Source organism: Melanerpes formicivorus, unplaced genomic scaffold (genome assembly GCF_026170545.1).
Source record: "Melanerpes formicivorus ecotype bairdi unplaced genomic scaffold, bMelFor1.0.p_v2 SCAF_1, whole genome shotgun sequence".
NCBI lineage: Eukaryota > Metazoa > Chordata > Aves > Piciformes > Picidae > Melanerpes > Melanerpes formicivorus.
The window spans coordinates 38,381,520-38,397,865 of record NW_027142353.1 but is presented as its reverse complement, the minus strand read 5'-3'; the positions used below and the strand labels follow the sequence as shown (position 1 = coordinate 38,397,865).

The window sequence follows — 16,346 nt, the reverse complement described above, 5'->3', positions numbered from 1 at the left end:
CAGCTATGCTTTTTAAATTAAGCTGCAACTGTTCTTCCAGCCATATCGCAAACCAATGTACTTCTAAGGAACCAAAGTAAAAGGGAAAATAACCCTCAGGGAAATTCTCCAGCCAGTTTGTCTCCCAGAGTAAACCTAAAGCAAAGTTTATTAGCAAGGCCTCCATCAAGAAAGCTTCACCTGCACAGCAGTTGTTACAGAACAGAGCAGCCATGAGTGAGCAATAAAGATCAGGAGATGCATTCATCGTCCCTGCAGAAGAGGTCCCTTTGTCTGTTCAGAGATTGTCACCTGTATTGCGACCTCGAGTCCACAGTCCCACAAAGAAGGTCTAAAGGGTCACAAAGATTTAGGAAAACAGATCCATCTTCAGTCAATAACCTCATAATGGAGACTGAACTCCATCAGAGCATCACAAACCTAGACAGATGGCAATGGTAGTGTCTGTTTTTATCACAACTCTGTACACTGGTATATGGAGGAGGAAGGTCTTACCTTAATCTTCCACAAAAGCTGCGGACTGTGCTTCACAACTATTTGTACCCTGCTAGTTATCTAAAAGCACACAAAAGTGCACCTTTTCTTCCAGCTGACCCCTGATTCAGACAATCCACATTTTTTATACTCTGAGTGCAAGCAAAAACTAAAAAGCAGTTGTTCTCTGGTGGCAACAGTCCCAGGCTGAAAGCCTCATTAGTAGAAAGGTAAAGATTTACATAAACTATGCATGAAATTCCCTAATCTGGGCATACACATTATATACCCTAAAAGTATCAGCATCAGGGTTTGGTTGGTTGCTTGTTTTATGGATGCTTGTAGAAATAAATTTTAACTCTACTGATCATTTCATGATCCTTCATTTTAGTGATTTCAGTGCTGGGTCAAAGGTTGGACTGGGTGATCTCTGAGGTATCTTTCGACTGCATGTTTTCTGTGATCTTTAATGATCCTTCAGGACAAGCCTTAGGTAGTTGAGAAGAGGAAAGTTCCACATCTATCACAAAAATCATACAATTGCTTAGGTTGGAAAAGACCTTTAAGATCTCCATGTGATAAATTTTTATGTCTAATTGGATGATGATCTCAAACTCTTCAAAGCTTCTCCAGCATTACCTTCTGCTGGAAGATTAGATTACATAATTTTGGGGGGCATATTTGTGTATCTTGCTCAGTTATAAACAGCACAAGTTTATTGCCATGATGTGACCATTTCAGGCTGTGCCTTTAAGAAAGGGACAGTTGCTGGAACACTCTGGCTGAATATTTTGAAAACATTCAGATATTCTAAACGAATTTCATTGGTAGATAGGTAGAATGCAACTTTTAGTTCAGTTTGAGTCTGTCTCTGTTGCAGTCTGTTCTGCCTTTCCAGCCTGTCTACTTCTGAGCAACCAGCTGGAGCTGACCTTGAGATATGAAAACTAATCCCTGCATGCGCTTTTGAAGCCTAACAAAATTTCATCCTTATTAATTAGCTTTTCTCTCTCTCTAACCCTTTTGGGAAAAAGGGAGGTAGGGGGAGAGAGGGGTACAGGGGGGGAACCCTCCTCTGTCCGGAGGAGGGAGTTTTGTTCTGTATTACTTTCTTTGCAGTGTATTTCTGTATATATTGTAAATACTGTGTATTGTGTATATATATAACCTGCATTTCATCTTGCTTGTAAATATAGCTTTGCTTCTCCAACTGAGCTAGCTGTGGTTTCTTTCTCTGTGGGGGAGGGAGAGCTAGGCCTTCTCTCACCACCACACATGAACACTTTGAAAAACTAGCTTGTGAAGTATCTTAAGTAACAAATCCAGGTTTTCATGAGACGCCTCCTGATGGTGCAACTAAGGCAACCTACCACAGCACCACAAGTCATGTCATTCACAGGTTGACGGTGCTGCACTCCCTGTAATACACTATGCACATACTAAATACATCTGGTATTTTATTAATGAGACAAAGCAATTATCAGTGCACATTTTAAGCAGAAAAAAAAAATAAAAGAAAAGCACCTCAGACATTGATACCGTAACCAAAGTTCTGTGGAAGCTGCATTTTATTTGAAAATCCACCCATTTTTGCTAACATACATTTTAATATTTTCAACAAAAATAGAATCTGCAGAGACAATGCAGCAAGTATGCTTAATTCATGTACAGAATTGCTTTCATATCGTGGACTATCCTTCTGAAGGCCCCACTCCACCCAGCAGTTGTGATTTATTTACACAAAGCACCGATCAACAGTGCTGCTTTAATTCTTCGATAACTAAATACCCACTAGACCTGTGTAAGGAAGCTACTTCCCCTTTTTGGACTTTTTAAAAGGTACATGATCAGAAACGTGGCACTAGCCAAATGAAAAGTCTTTCCCCCCCAACACACAACACGTCCTTTTTTTGTTTTTTAACAGAAAAGAAGGAAAGTCTCAAAGTGAAAGCAATTCCTCACATTCATTTTGGAAAGGCCTTATAATGTCAAATGTAAAAATAATGACATGTCAAGCATGAAGCAGTAAAGTTCCTTCCCAATGCACTAATGCTGAATTAAAAATGTAGTGCTTCTTCTAGTCAGTTAACTGTTCCCTTACAAAATCCTAGGCACAGAATTGACTATAAGGATTAATGCATTTTACAGCTCTTCCCTAATTCCCATATATATTGAGAATTCATTAGATTCAGACCTTTTAAAATATTTAGTGCTCTGTATGTCAGCTGAAAAGCTTTCTGAATCAGATTCATTCTTCGTGGATAAAAATCAGACATAGTGTGTACACCCATACTCATTTTCATAAGGAGTTTTTTTTTGATACAATATTAATGTTAAGTTGATAATCATAAATAAATACAAACAATAATACATAAGGAATGTCTACTGCAAACTGAATATATCATTTAAAAAAAAAAACCCAAAGAAGTAAAGAAGTTAATTTCCATTACTGCTGTGCCTACATTTGTGAGGACTGAAGAAAAGGTAACTGCAGAATTACGAATTAGGATTTGACCCTCCCCTGCCCAAAGTCTTGTTTCACGTTATGGTAAAGGACACATCCCCACCGGACAGCACTTCCAAACACCAATCTCAATTCCCAGAATAAAGGCATCTTTTTGTTTGTTATTTGTTACCAATTAGGGATATTATTAGAAGCTGAAAGTATTGACCTCTAAGTCACCAGAAAACAGATCTGTCTTAGTCCATGGCAATTCTTGGCTTTGTCTCATATAGTGACATTTTCTTACACAGTTGTCCCAGCTTCTTTTGTTGGTCTTCATCATTTCACTGCATCACTTCATGGAAGAGGAGAGTTTGAGAGACTGAAGTTCATTTTCTCCTGGAAGTGGGGGTTTACTGGTGAGCACATCTTTTTGGAAACCTTTTCTTCCATTTAACACAGTTACATAAACTGAATCTGGAAAGATTAAAAACCCTTGTGTTAACATCCAACAGAAGTAGGACTTCACTATAAATCTGTTTTCTTAAACAAAACCTTGCATTCTTCAATTGCCCAAGCTCCCCCAAGATCTGGAGGTTTGAGAAAAATCAGGGCCAGAAAACAACCAAAAGCCATCAAGGTGTTTATCCAGCTACACCAGCCTATGGAACATCTCTCTGCATTAAGCTGACTTGTCCAACAATAAGAAAATCCCCTGACTCATCCATGCACCATTATCACCAGTGGCAGCACAACACAGATCAACATAAATATGAAGAGAACTCAAAGTAATTTTTCATGCTGAACCAGAAGCAGCGCACACCAAAAAAGCAGACATTGTGTGCAGGGAAGCCTACTGTCTTTCTGCGGTCTCATTCCTTATGCTGAATTCTTGAATTCTTCCAGGTTCTCCCTTATTTTAGTATTTAATTCCCTGCCCCTGATTGGAAAGAACAGAACCACTCCAGCACACATGTACCAGGACTGAGCCCTTCCATGCATGAAATGAGTACTTCCTGCATAAAGTGAACTCCTTGGTGTGGTGCTTGCGCAGGCTGCCAGCAGCAGACAGGGGTTTGCTGCTGACCACAATCCCTAAGAATCTTCCTGACCAAATATCAAATACCAGGCAGTACCAGCTCCTTCTCCCTAACCACAGCAAGCACCAAGGGTGCTGGTGCTTGCAGGTCAGATGGGAACTACAACACGTCACTTCCAGTGACTCGATCAATCCTTTAAACCACTGCTGTTACAAATAGGATGTGAGGGCGATCTGGCTGCGACATCTGTCACCCCATTGATCGCCAGGGTTGATTCGGCTGATCTGGCTGGCTAGGCGGGTGTCCCCTTCCTCCCTCACCGCTCCATGTGCGTCCCTCCCGAAGCTGCGCGCTCGGTCGAAGAGGACGACCTTCCCCGATAGAGACGGTACCGTTCATCGGTCAAGGGTATACGGTAGCTGCACTCCCCTGAAAGCTCAAGGTCCATTTGTGGGAGAGAGAACGTAGGGTTGGGGTCGGAGTGGCTGGAGAGCTCCCAGACAGAGAGGGACCTGGGTGTGCTGATCGACAGCCACCTGAATATGAGCCAGCAGTGTGCTCAGGTGGCCAGGAGGGCCAATAGCATTCTGGCCTGCATTAGGAATAGTGTGGCCAGCAGGAGCAGGGAGGTCATAGTGCCCCTGTACTCTGCTCTGGTTAGGCCGCACCTTGAGTACTGTGTCCAGTTCTGGGCTCCTCAGTTTAAGAAGGACACTGAGACACTTGAGCGTGTCCAGAGAAGGGCAACAAGGCTGGTGAGAGGCCTTGAACACAAGCCCTATGAGGAGAGGCTGAGGGAGCTGGGATTGTTTAGCCTGGAGAAGAGGAGGCTCAGGGGTGACCTTATTGCCCTCTACAACTACCTGAAGGGTGGTTGTAGCCAGGAGGGAGTTGGCCTCTTCTCCCAGGCAACCAGCACCAGAACAAGGGGACACAGTCTCAAGCTGCGCCAGGGGAGGTTCAGACTCGAGGTGAGGAGGAAGTTCTTCACCGAGCGAGTCATTCGGCATTGGAATGGGTTGCCCAGGGAGGTGGTTGAGTCATCGACCCTGGAGGCGTTCAAGGGGAGATTGGACGTGGCACTTGGTGCCATGGTCTAGTCATGGGGTCTGCGGTGTCAGGTTGGACTCGATGATCCTCGAGGTCCTTTCCAACCTAAGTGATACTGTGATACTGTGAAATACTGAGTTTCCAAGCCACTTCCACAATGCTTCCAACTCAACACAAACTTGTTCCTATTTTCTTTGGAAACAGTTCTAGTCTTATTATTAGAACTTGATTTAGAACTTTGTGTTACATTACAAAAACCAGCATCTCCCCAGAGTAATGGACAATACCTAAGTTGTTTTACAAGAAATCCTGGAGAGAGAGCTCTGCAAAGGGATCCTTTCCTGAGGCTCTGTGAGGACTCTGACTGGAAGGACTGGATGCTGCAGACAGCTAGTAGGAAAGACGACAGAGAAAGGGAAAGAAAGAAAAAGTCTCAGAATGACAGAATATGAAAGCTGAACATGTAATGAAAGGACAAAGGGAGGTTAAGAGGAAAACCTGGCAGAAATCAACTATTAAAACAGGGTGTTTGGTCATGTGGAAAACAGAAAGCCTCATCAATGGTTGGTGTAATGCAGAAACAAGCTGGACATGACCCTCCGGAAAAATAAAGTTCAAGTGGCATTTGCCAAATCAGCAGATAACTTTGTGTCTTCACTGCAGCTTTCTTCAAAAGAAGATACAAACATTAAGCCTGAGTCCTGTGAAATAGGTTAGCACTCTCCCTGCCTTGCTGGCAATCATATGTACTGGCAGGGACAGATGAGGCCAGGGTCTGGTCAGAGCATGACAGCTTTCCACATACCTTCTCCAGAAATAACAACTCTTAGCATCTTTTCCCTTCAAAGTAAGATTCATATAAAAAGAGGCTGGACAGCAGACAATGGAGAATTGTCAATTTGGGGCCCAGAAGGAGAACACAGGATACATTTTGGGGGTAGAAAATTAAAAATAGATGAGTTTGTCAACTGATGCCATTTTAGGTGAGAACTGAAGACTAAGACCACAAGTCTATACTATCTGTATTAAGAACAATCACATCCTGTAGCCAGGTACTTAAAGGACCACAAGACAATTAATCCACATAAAGCACATTATTTACAAATAGGTAATATTGGTGTTCCAGCTGCTGCTGGAAAGGACCAATAACCTGCAGGCTGTAATTGCAGGAGTATCTATTTGTTGATTTAATTTTTTTTAGCCCTTTTCCTTCTTCATTAGTGTCTTCCCAGTTACAAAAGGTGTTTTATTAAGTTCTGTTTGCCTTCCTCCCTCATAGAGCTTGCATGTTTTTGCAGTTACAATTAACACAGTCAGCGTTCTCCATTTCAGGTTCCATCACTAAGTTCACTCATAACTGAGTTACTATTCACCACTGTACCCCTGCACTTCAGACCCACTGCAGAAAACATCTTCTGAAGATATATTTAGTATGAAAATCCTGAATGCCTGCTGACCTAGGCATGACAGAGAACATGCTTATGGGAAATGCCGGCAGAATTGCCTAGGGTGTAAATATTACCACTGCACATTTAAAACTTTCAGGTTAATGTCTATCTCAGAAACCATGTGGGAAGAAGGAGTTTTTTCAGGATAACTATTCTCTGTCTGGTTTGAAATCTTTATCCCCACTTCCCATGCAACACTTGGATCCAGTCCCCATAAATAGATTGTAGAAGAGTCATGAGACAGAATGGGAAGTGCTTGAGAAGCAGTTTCAGGATGTCAGAAGTTCCCCTTTTAAACTTGGTTCTTCCTTTTGGAAAGCCATAGCTGACACACCCCCCACTCTCCAGGATTTAATCCAGACTAATGATGAAGTCCAACAGTCACAACTTCAGCAAGGCAGGCCTGTGACTTAATTCCCTGAGACATTCTTCCCCTTCATGGTCAAATGGCCTGAAGTCACATATGAAAAGTCCTGTTAAATTGAGTTGGCAAATCTCCAGTTGTTATCAGGTCCAACGTAATGTCCCAGTTTGAAAGCAGTGTGGAAGCCTGGTAGAGCTCTGTCATTTATGCAACATCAGCATGTAACCAGAAACAGAGGTGAAATTTTAGGAAGCCTGTTCAGATTAAATACTGGGAAAAAAACAACTTGACAATGCTACTTTCTAGGTGCCACAGCCAAATTGAGACCAGACACAATACTTCACAGTAAATACATAATCAGATGCCTCTAATTAAAAGAGGCCTTAAGAAAAAAAAAAAAAAAAAAAGTGTAAGTATACTTTGATAGTTTCCTACTTTGCATCTATATAGAATACTGGCTATAAATAGATCTGAAAATCTGAACCTACCAGAGCAGTTTCTAAGCAGCAGAATTTGAAACAGCAGCACTGGCTACTACTTTCTCTAGTGCAGATAAATCTAGAACTGTGATTTAGTCTCCTTACTGCCCAGAACTTGTGTGATCAAAAGTGCAGCATCCTGTGCTTGATCAGATACAAAGCTTGTCTCACCTTCAAGTGTTCATCATCTCTTGTGCTTCCAACAAAGACAAAAACTCTCCAGAGTCAAAGCAACACAGAAGAGCCCAGAGGACACTGGTTTCTCATTGAACAAGTCTACATGCCTGTGAAGTCTACTTTCTGGCGTAGGTCTGTTCTTACGGCATACCCTGTTGTTCTACTTTCAAAACAAATACCCAAAAACCCCAACAAGCCAAGAGAAAAGCCCAACAAAATTCAACTAAAAAACAAGAAAACCCCACCCAACCCCACAAAACCAACTCTCTTACTTGCACATTTAGCTATTCTTCATTACCAGGCAATCACTCCAAACACCCTTTCTGTCCACTTCAGTGATGTTATTGACTGCAAGGTTGCAATTCACACAGATGTGAGCAGTAGGCCAAGTAAGTTCTTTGCTGGTTTTTTAAACCTTAACATTTTCACTACCCAGCTGCTTCCCCTTCTAAGGCTACCTTGTTTTGGGGGTAATCAGAGCAGAGTGCATAACACTTAAACCCATACCAGTGGTTTATCAGTACTGTAACATTTTATATTAGCCAAGATCATAGAACCAATCATAGAGTAATTTGGGTCAGAGAAGACTTCAAAGATCATCTGTTTCCATCCCCCCTACCATGGGCAGGGACACCTTCCACTAAACCAGGTTACTCAAGGCCCTGTCCATCCTGGCCCTGAGCATCTCCAGGAAGGCAGCATGCACAACCTCCCTGGGCAACCTGTTCCAGTATCTCACCACCCTCACTGTAAGAAATTTCTTCCTAATATCCAGTGTAAATCTGTTCTCCTCCAGCCCAGATTAAGATAATACTTCTTTCAAAACTATGAATATCATCTTCCCCATGATTTTCAAAGCAACTCTTCTAGTGTCATTCTCAATTGTTTCAATTATTTTGCCCTTAAAACCCCTCACACTACTCTTGTTTTTGATAGCAAGAATTAGAAATCAAGTTGCATGCCTGTAAACAGAATATTTGAAATAGAAGCAAAATATGTCTAGAGATAAGAAAAGTATTAAGGTTAATTTTAAAAAAGTATTAAGTCAGGAACACCAGTTTAAATTACAGACAACACTGGCATGCCTATTTTACCAGTCTGTGAACAAAGCAGGAGGAATTCCCAACATAATACAATTTGGCATCACAATTTTTTGGCAACAAATTTGTACCTGTCATTATGCCTTAAAGTACCTTCAGGTTTCTTTATTGTAGACAGCAGCTAAAATCCATCAGCAGACTAGAGGTAAGTGATGTAATCTGGTGCTTTAAACATAAATATTAAAACTATTTGCTTTTTGTCACCAGGATACCATGGACAAAACCTGTATTAGAATCCTGGTGTTCAGAGTGATCCATGTGGGCTGCAGGCACTCTGAGCTGTGTGCCTTCCAGACAACCACTCTTTAAGCTTTGCACTCCAAGAACATATTTTTTTTGTCTTTATTCTCTGATCTCTGCCACAACAGGAGCATGAACTGAACACAAACAGGCAAATATGCTCAGAAGAACCTCAGGACTAAGCATAAACTGTATGTAACAATGCAGTTCTCCTCTGAGACTATAGGTTAGTAAATGCCTTCTCTGCAGATAGGGGGGAGCATCTCTCACAGGCAGCCTTCGTTTCAGTTCAGTTGTTTTATTTGGGTCAGACTTCTGAGAACTCAACACCTGCAAGCAGCACAGATTCTGTGTCTCGGGGAAAACCCAATTATGTAAATGATCCTTAATCCTAATGATCAAAAAGGTGTGTGTTCTACCAAATTAATTCTCACAGGAGCCAAATGTTTTGTCAGATATGCACAATAACTCTGCATACCTCACTTGTGACTAATTCCTCCTTTTCCTGTTATGACAGCCAGCTAGGATTCAACCTAGACCAAGCCCTGCAATGTCAAATGAAGCAGAAAGGCTCACCCAGCTGTTCAGACCTACTTACCTGTCACAGCTAAATTAGGCAGGTAGGCAGATTTCTGCCCCCCCGACATTCCCAAATGGAAATTGAGAAAACAATTCTTACTCCTGAGGATTCTTTCACTTTTTCTCTATTTAAGAGCTGTCACAAACACATTTTTCCCCTTGAAGTACTGTAAAACCCATGTGAAGGATACTGAATCGCTTGTCTGATGTGCCTGTGTGTGCAAAGCAGCTCTCAGAAGTTCAAGTCAGTCAACAGAAAATGGTATTTCCATCTACAGAAATCTAGCAGAATCCCTTTCAAATAAAGCTTTTAAATTTCTTTAAACATAGCCACAAGACACGCTGTATGCCCACTGGCAGCACACAGCAGTGTCACTCATAAAGGAACAGGACTCAGGCACTTTCCTGTTCCAGTATACTTCTAGTTGTTCTCCCTCCACACTCCAGTCCCCAGCAGCACACATACACCAATATACACCTAAGTGAAGTCACACATGAATGATCTTCTACAGTCACCTATAGAGACAGAGCTCTTCATAGTAAGATCAAGATACGGTCCTGATATACTGCATTTTCCTAACAAGCCATGATGTACTGTGGGACTGCTGACAAGAGCATTTGACTGTTAAGTAAAGCCACATTTAATGCTGGAGTTCCCAATTTAACTGGCAGATTGGCTCTGCCTCCAGCCACAGGTCAAACACAAAGTCTTAAGGATCTCAATGAAGGTGTTCAAAGTTCTCCATCCTTCTTCACCTCTACTCATTTTTCCTACTGCAAAAAAACATCTTCAGGTGGCTATGTTTTGCAAAACAAACAATAAAAGGTAGGTATTTAAATACCATTATTATTAAAGTCAGTTCTTATCAATGCTCAGAGTAACCCTTCAACACACTTGCATTCTTGTATGCTAGGTGATGAATCAACATCCAACAGGAGAAGCAGAAGAGCAGTCAAGGTAAGGAATGCTCCCTTCAACATCACACCTTCACCTAACAAGGAAAGGTCAGCTAGGTTAGCATAGCTATTATCTTCACAACTGTGTCCTCTGCAAAACATGGAGGAATACAGAAACCTTTGGCCAAAACAAGGGTTAAAACTAGATGCACATGCCATATGCCTTTCACAGAATGGTCAGTTCTAACAGCCAGGTGCTGGGTTGAAGTTCCACCAGGTTTTGATACAAGGGTCTTTTCCAACCCATCTCATTAATTTAAAAGGCTACATACAACCTCTTTGTCCTCTGCAAAATCATAGAATGGTTTGGGTTGGAAGGGACCTCTGAAGGTCATCTAGTCCAAGCCCACCCTGCTGCAAGAGCTGCAAGAACTACCACTTATGTTGTCATATAAACACACAGCTTACACTTAGCTTACAGCTACAGTCAGACTGTTACTTTATAAACTAATACTTTTAAGTGTAACAGGTCACAAAACAGTGCCACCTGCATTTAGCAAAAAGCTGTGATGGCACAGTCTCACAAAGCCACACTTGGAGGAAAAGCAGCAGAGAACATAAGGTTCAGGGAAGAAGCTGGTCTTCATCAAACAGAATTAACATTAACTATTCCTAGTACAAAGTACTAGGGTACAAAGTTGAGGGTAGTCTCAAACACATTGCCAGAAAAACAACGCCATCAAAATGCTATCCTCTTTGCTTCTGTGAAACAAACCTGATACTGCCAATATATAGATGAGAAGGCTAGGAAGCAATCCCTACAGGAATCACTGGGCTTGTGCAACACATTTGCCCAAAGCAAGAAAATACCAAAATACTTTTGAAGAAACTGCAGCAGTACAGGTTAGGAGGCAATCTGCTAGAGAGCAGCCCTGTGGAGAAGGACCTGGGAGTCCTGGTGGATAAGAAGTTATCCATGGGTCAGCAATGTGCCCTTGTGGCCAAGAAAGCCAATGTTATCCCGGGGTGCATTAAGAGGAGTGTGCCCAACAGTTCGAGGGAGGTGGTTCTTCCGCTCTACTCTGCCCTGGTGAGGCCACACCTGGAATACTGCATCCAGTTTTAGGCTCCCCAGTTCAAGAGGGACAGGAATCTACTCGAGGGAGTCCAACAGAGAGCAGGATGATTAAGGGACTGGAGTACGTGCCTTATGAGGCTGAGAGCCCTGGGGCTGTTTAGTCTGGACAAGAGAAGACTGAGAGAAGATTTAATATATGTTTATAAATATCTGAGGGCTGAGTGTGCAGAGGGAGGGGACAGGTTCTTCTCAGTTGCACCCTGTGACAGGACAAGGGGCAATGGCTATAAACTACAGCACAGGAGGTTCCACCTCAGCACGAGGAGGAACTTCTTCACTGTGAGGGTCATGGAGCACTGGAACAGGTTCCCCAAAGTGGGTATGGAGTCTCCTTCTCTAGTGACTTTCAAGACCCATCTGGATGCATTCTTGTGCAACCTGTGCAAGATTCTATGGTCCTGCTCTGGCAGAGGGGTTGGACTCGATCTCTGGAGGTGCCTTCCAACCCCCAACATCCTGTGATCCTGTGACATCTGTAACTGGTCCCTAGCACCAAGAATTTTGAATGTACCCACCTGTGCTCCTGGTACAGGGCCAAAAGGATTTGGTGGTCTCATGACTGGCTGACTGTATATTAAAGTTGGCTGTGTCATTACTGGTATTCCTCCCATCTGCGATGGCTGAAAAAATCCAGACAACATTGAGTCACACATAGCATTAACACACTGCAAGTATTTAACAAGAGAAAGGATAATGGCAAACAGGTGAAAATTCTTGATCATAACTAATAGGAGCAATTCTAGACACTTTCCACAATACTCTGCAAATAATGGTTAGAAGAAAGGGACATTGGAGCCTTTTCAAGGAATACTCTCAATAACAACTGAGCCCATTTAATCTCTTTCTGCAAAGATGCAAGACACTAAAATACTTAAGCACAAGCACTTGTGCTGGTTATCTTGGTCCCAAAACTAAGGTCTGACAGCACCTCCCTGTCTGCCTTCAAAAGCACAGGAACAGTTTTACAGATGCCAACACAGAGCTGATAGAGCTCAAAAATGTTGAAAATTGAGAACTGTATGTAAAGTCATGCTACAATCTAGATTATTACTGACACCACAGCTGAGTCGAAACAAAGCATTTAACATGTATTAATAGTCTTAGAAATCAGGTTTCATTTCTTTTACAGAGTACACCCATCTCTGGGGCTGCTTTTGGCACATCCTGCAGGCTTAGGCTGATGCTCATCAGTATGCCTACTAAAGCAATCCCCATTCCAAGCAGCTTTTCCTTGAGTAATCCTTTTACTCCTCCTATCATGCCAACCAGTTGTTTGGGCAATCAGATGGTCAATCCATTCAAGGAAGTGACCCTGATGAAAACACCCTACAAAAGATGTGAATTAAATATGACTGCTAGCACAATGAAGACACAGTAACCATCAGTCTGGGAATTCTAAGCTAGTAACAGAACTGCCTGTCCCAGTATGCCCTCACCAAGGGAAAAAAGCCTGTTACTGGACTGCCACTTTGAAATGGCCATGCTCAGAACTCTGGAACCTACTACTACTTTTAAGAAAAAATACAAGGATTATAGAGTGGGTCAGTGTTTCAGAAACTCCTAGGAGCAACATTCAAATGAGCCAGGACAGTGTTCAGGATGTGTTATATAGCTCACTAACAAATCAAAATAGGAAGAAAATGCTTCCAGTACCATCAGTGCAGAGCTGTGCAGATCAAATCTGAATTAACACTAGAGGTAGTTTCATAGTTTCATAGTTTCATTCAGGGTTGGAAGGGACCACAAGGATCATCTAGTTCCAACCCCCCTGCCATGGGCAGGGACACCCCACACTAGATCAGGCTGGACAGAGCCTCATCCAGCCTGCTCTTAAACACCCCCAGGGACGGGGCCTCGACCACCTCCCTGGACAACACATTCCAGGGTTTCACCACTCTCATGGTGAAGAACCTCCTCCTCACATCTAGCCTGAATCTCCCCACCTCCAGCTTCATTCCATTCCCCCTAGTCCTGTCACTACCTGAGATCCTGAGAAGTTCTTCCCCAGCCTTCCTGTATATTTAGTTATACAAAAAGAAGGGCCTGACTTTGAATCACACAAGGACAGAATGTTAGGGGCTGGAAGAGACCACAAAAGATCATGCAGTCCAACCCCCTTGCCAGAGCAGATCACACAGGAACGCATCCAGGCAGGTCTTGAATGTCTCCAGAGGGGAAGACTCCACAACCCCCCTGGGCAGCCTGTTCCTGTGTTCTGTCACCCTCACAGTGAATTTTTTTTTTTTTCCTCGTGTTTCCATAGAACTTCCTGTGCCTCAGCTTCCACCCATTGCCCCTTGTCCTGTCACTGGGCATCACCAAGAAGATGCTGACTCCCATCTTCTTGGCACTCACCCTTTACATATTTATAAACATTAATGAGGTCACCCCTTAGTCTCCTCTTCTCCAAACTAAAGAGCCCTCAGCTCCCTCAGTCTCTCCTCATAAGGAAGATGTTCCACTCCCTTAATCATTTTTGTGGCTCTGCACTGGACTCTTTCAAGTAGTTCCCTGAGGTTCTTCTTGAACTGAGGAGCCCAGAACTGGACACAGTGTTCTAGCTGCAGCCTCACCAGGGCAGAGTGAAGGTGGAGGGTATCTTCTCTCCATCTACTAACCACAGCCCTTCTAATACAGCCCAGAATGGCATTGGCCTCCTTGGCCACAAGTTGCTGGCTCATGGTCAACCTTGCATCCACTAGGACCCCCAGGTCCTTTTCTTCTTCACTGCTCTCCAGCAGGTTAGTCCCCAACCTATCCTGCTCCATGGGGTTGTTCTTTCCCAGGTGCAAGACTCTACACTTGCTCTTGTTGAGCTTTATTAAATTTCTCCCTGCCCAACTCTCCAGCCTGTCTAAGTCTCGCTGAATGGCAGCACAGCCTAAGGGGAGAGTGATTTTTTGCAGCCCTGTTCAAAGTGGATTTGCCAAATAGCATAACATGTCAGCTGACCTTTGGTCTGGAAGAAGTCCTTAGCTGTGTGTTAGAGACAGTCCACTTCTACAGATGATGCATAAAGATGCTTCAGCACTGGTCGGAGCTGGGGAGGAAGAAGTGGGCAGGGTGCCTGGAGGTACCCAGAGGCACATTCCTCTCTATGCAACAAGGGGACCGTGGTGTTTAAGGGGGTACTTTAAGGTACTTTAACCACAACAATTTAAACCAGAATATACTACAGGACTTCATGGATAGTTACTGGGAAGCATGATATTCTCCCAAAAGCCTGTCAAGAACACAGTTGTCCACTTCTGCAGTTCACTTACTAATTGTATACAAATGATAGATCATTAATCTAATCTGACTGGGATGGAACATTTATTTGTTACACTAGTCTGTGAGCCATTGAACAGAGTAATTGTATCTCCCTTTTTGTTCACTGCATCAAAACTTGAGGCATTAATGCACATAATTTCAGGAATATTTCAAAATTTGATATAAGAAAAATTTTAACAGCTCCTCAGAGCAACATGCATCAAGGTCAAGTTTGTATTAAAAGCATTCTTGTACTGGTGTTCAATCCTCAACCAACACCACAACGTGCCTCAGTGCCACAAACTTGCAGCTTTTTGTACTGATCGTCACAGGTATCTTTTGCTCAATTTAGAGGAAATATTTAAGGAACTTTTCATTTCACTGATAAAATATTCCTGTTGAGAAGGTAGCTATGCTCACGTGTGCTGGGTTACACCCATCCTGGGGGAGGGCTGCAAGAGCCCTGCTTACCAAGGGGATAAGAGAAACCTGATCCAGGTGAACAGAGAGGGACTTGATTTCCCCCTCCAAGGAGGAGGGGTCCCCTGGGTCAAAGGTTTCCTGTCCAGCAAGCCTATAAAAAGGAAGACACTGCAGCCATTTTCTTCTCTTTGCTCCTGCCTCGCCTATTTGAAAGGACTAGGAGCCGCTGCTAGCCTCCTGGTTCTGCCATGTGGTCAGGCCTGCTCTTCTCCCTGCCGCATCCATGCTTCTCTAGAGGACTGAAATCCACATACATCGAGGGAGATACAAGGCCATCCAAATTTGGTTTTGTATTGTTTTTTTTCCTATTCATCCTTATTCCTTACCCTTGTAAATCCTCCCTGTTACTGCTGTATATATGTTTTTGTTAAAAATATTACTTCTCCTACTTCCAAACCAATTCCAGATTATATTTTTGGTAGATTTACCTCCAGTCTCTCTGGGGGCAGGGGGAGAAATTCTCAGGCTTCTTCTCTGAGCTCTTAAGCTCCAGTTAAGGCTCAAACCACTACAGTATTTTGGCACCCAACGTGGGGCTTGAAAAATAGTATTTTATTTGAAAAGTAACACTTTGTTTGGAGAAAAAGGATTGGAAGTAGAGATGTTAACTTTTAAGATTATAATGTTCCAAGCTTTTGCATGGGTTTTTGGCTGGATCTTTTGGACCCATATCTATACACTAATAACTTATCATATGGTTTGGTAAATGACAGAGATGCTGCTTGACTGGATAAAAACTTTACTAATGAAGTTGGGCAATGTACCTCAAATTCTATGACTTTTACTGGCAGTTGTAACTTCTCTAACAGAGAACTTTTTGGAAGCAGACTATGAAACTAACCATGTAGATGAAAATGTCTTTGAGGGAAAATTGCATTATATAATTATATGTTCTATATTTTTAAATGTAATCCTCATAGTAGCATTCACTCTGGCCATGTGATGAGGGGGGAGGTGCTAACCCATTAAGAACTCTCTCCAGAGGAACAATGGGCGCAATGCAATCTTTTGTAAGCTCTGACACCCGAGGGGTGGGGTGTTGTGAACACTGCTAAGCACTGTGTAAGTAGGGACACACAGAGGGAGGGGTCAGATTGTAGTGAGTGCTGCCCAGTGGAAAGGGCTGCCCGCTCTCAACCTGACACATGGGTTTGCCCCCATCACCGGCAGGTCCCCACTCTA

General features: G+C 42.9%; 1 protein-coding gene across 6 annotated transcripts in view; it reads right to left on the bottom strand.

Annotated features, from left to right (window-relative positions):
* Positions 1–2,024: 2,024 nt before the first annotated feature.
* The window catches only part of PICALM (phosphatidylinositol binding clathrin assembly protein), an 86,983-nt gene continuing 72,661 nt past the window's right edge, over positions 2,025–16,346 (bottom strand). For 5 of the 6 annotated variants that reach the window (XM_068140237.1, XM_068140249.1, XM_068140270.1 and 2 more), the window contains 3 exons: positions 11,945–12,049; positions 5,295–5,397; positions 2,025–3,394 (listed from right to left, as the gene is read on the bottom strand). In XM_068140237.1, the coding sequence (XP_067996338.1) occupies positions 5,305–5,397; positions 11,945–12,049 (198 nt within the window). In that variant the 3' untranslated portion in view covers positions 2,025–3,394; positions 5,295–5,304. The remainder of the gene's footprint in view (positions 3,395–5,294; positions 5,398–11,944; positions 12,050–16,346) is intronic. The other variant, XM_068140260.1, reaches the window with a different exon arrangement.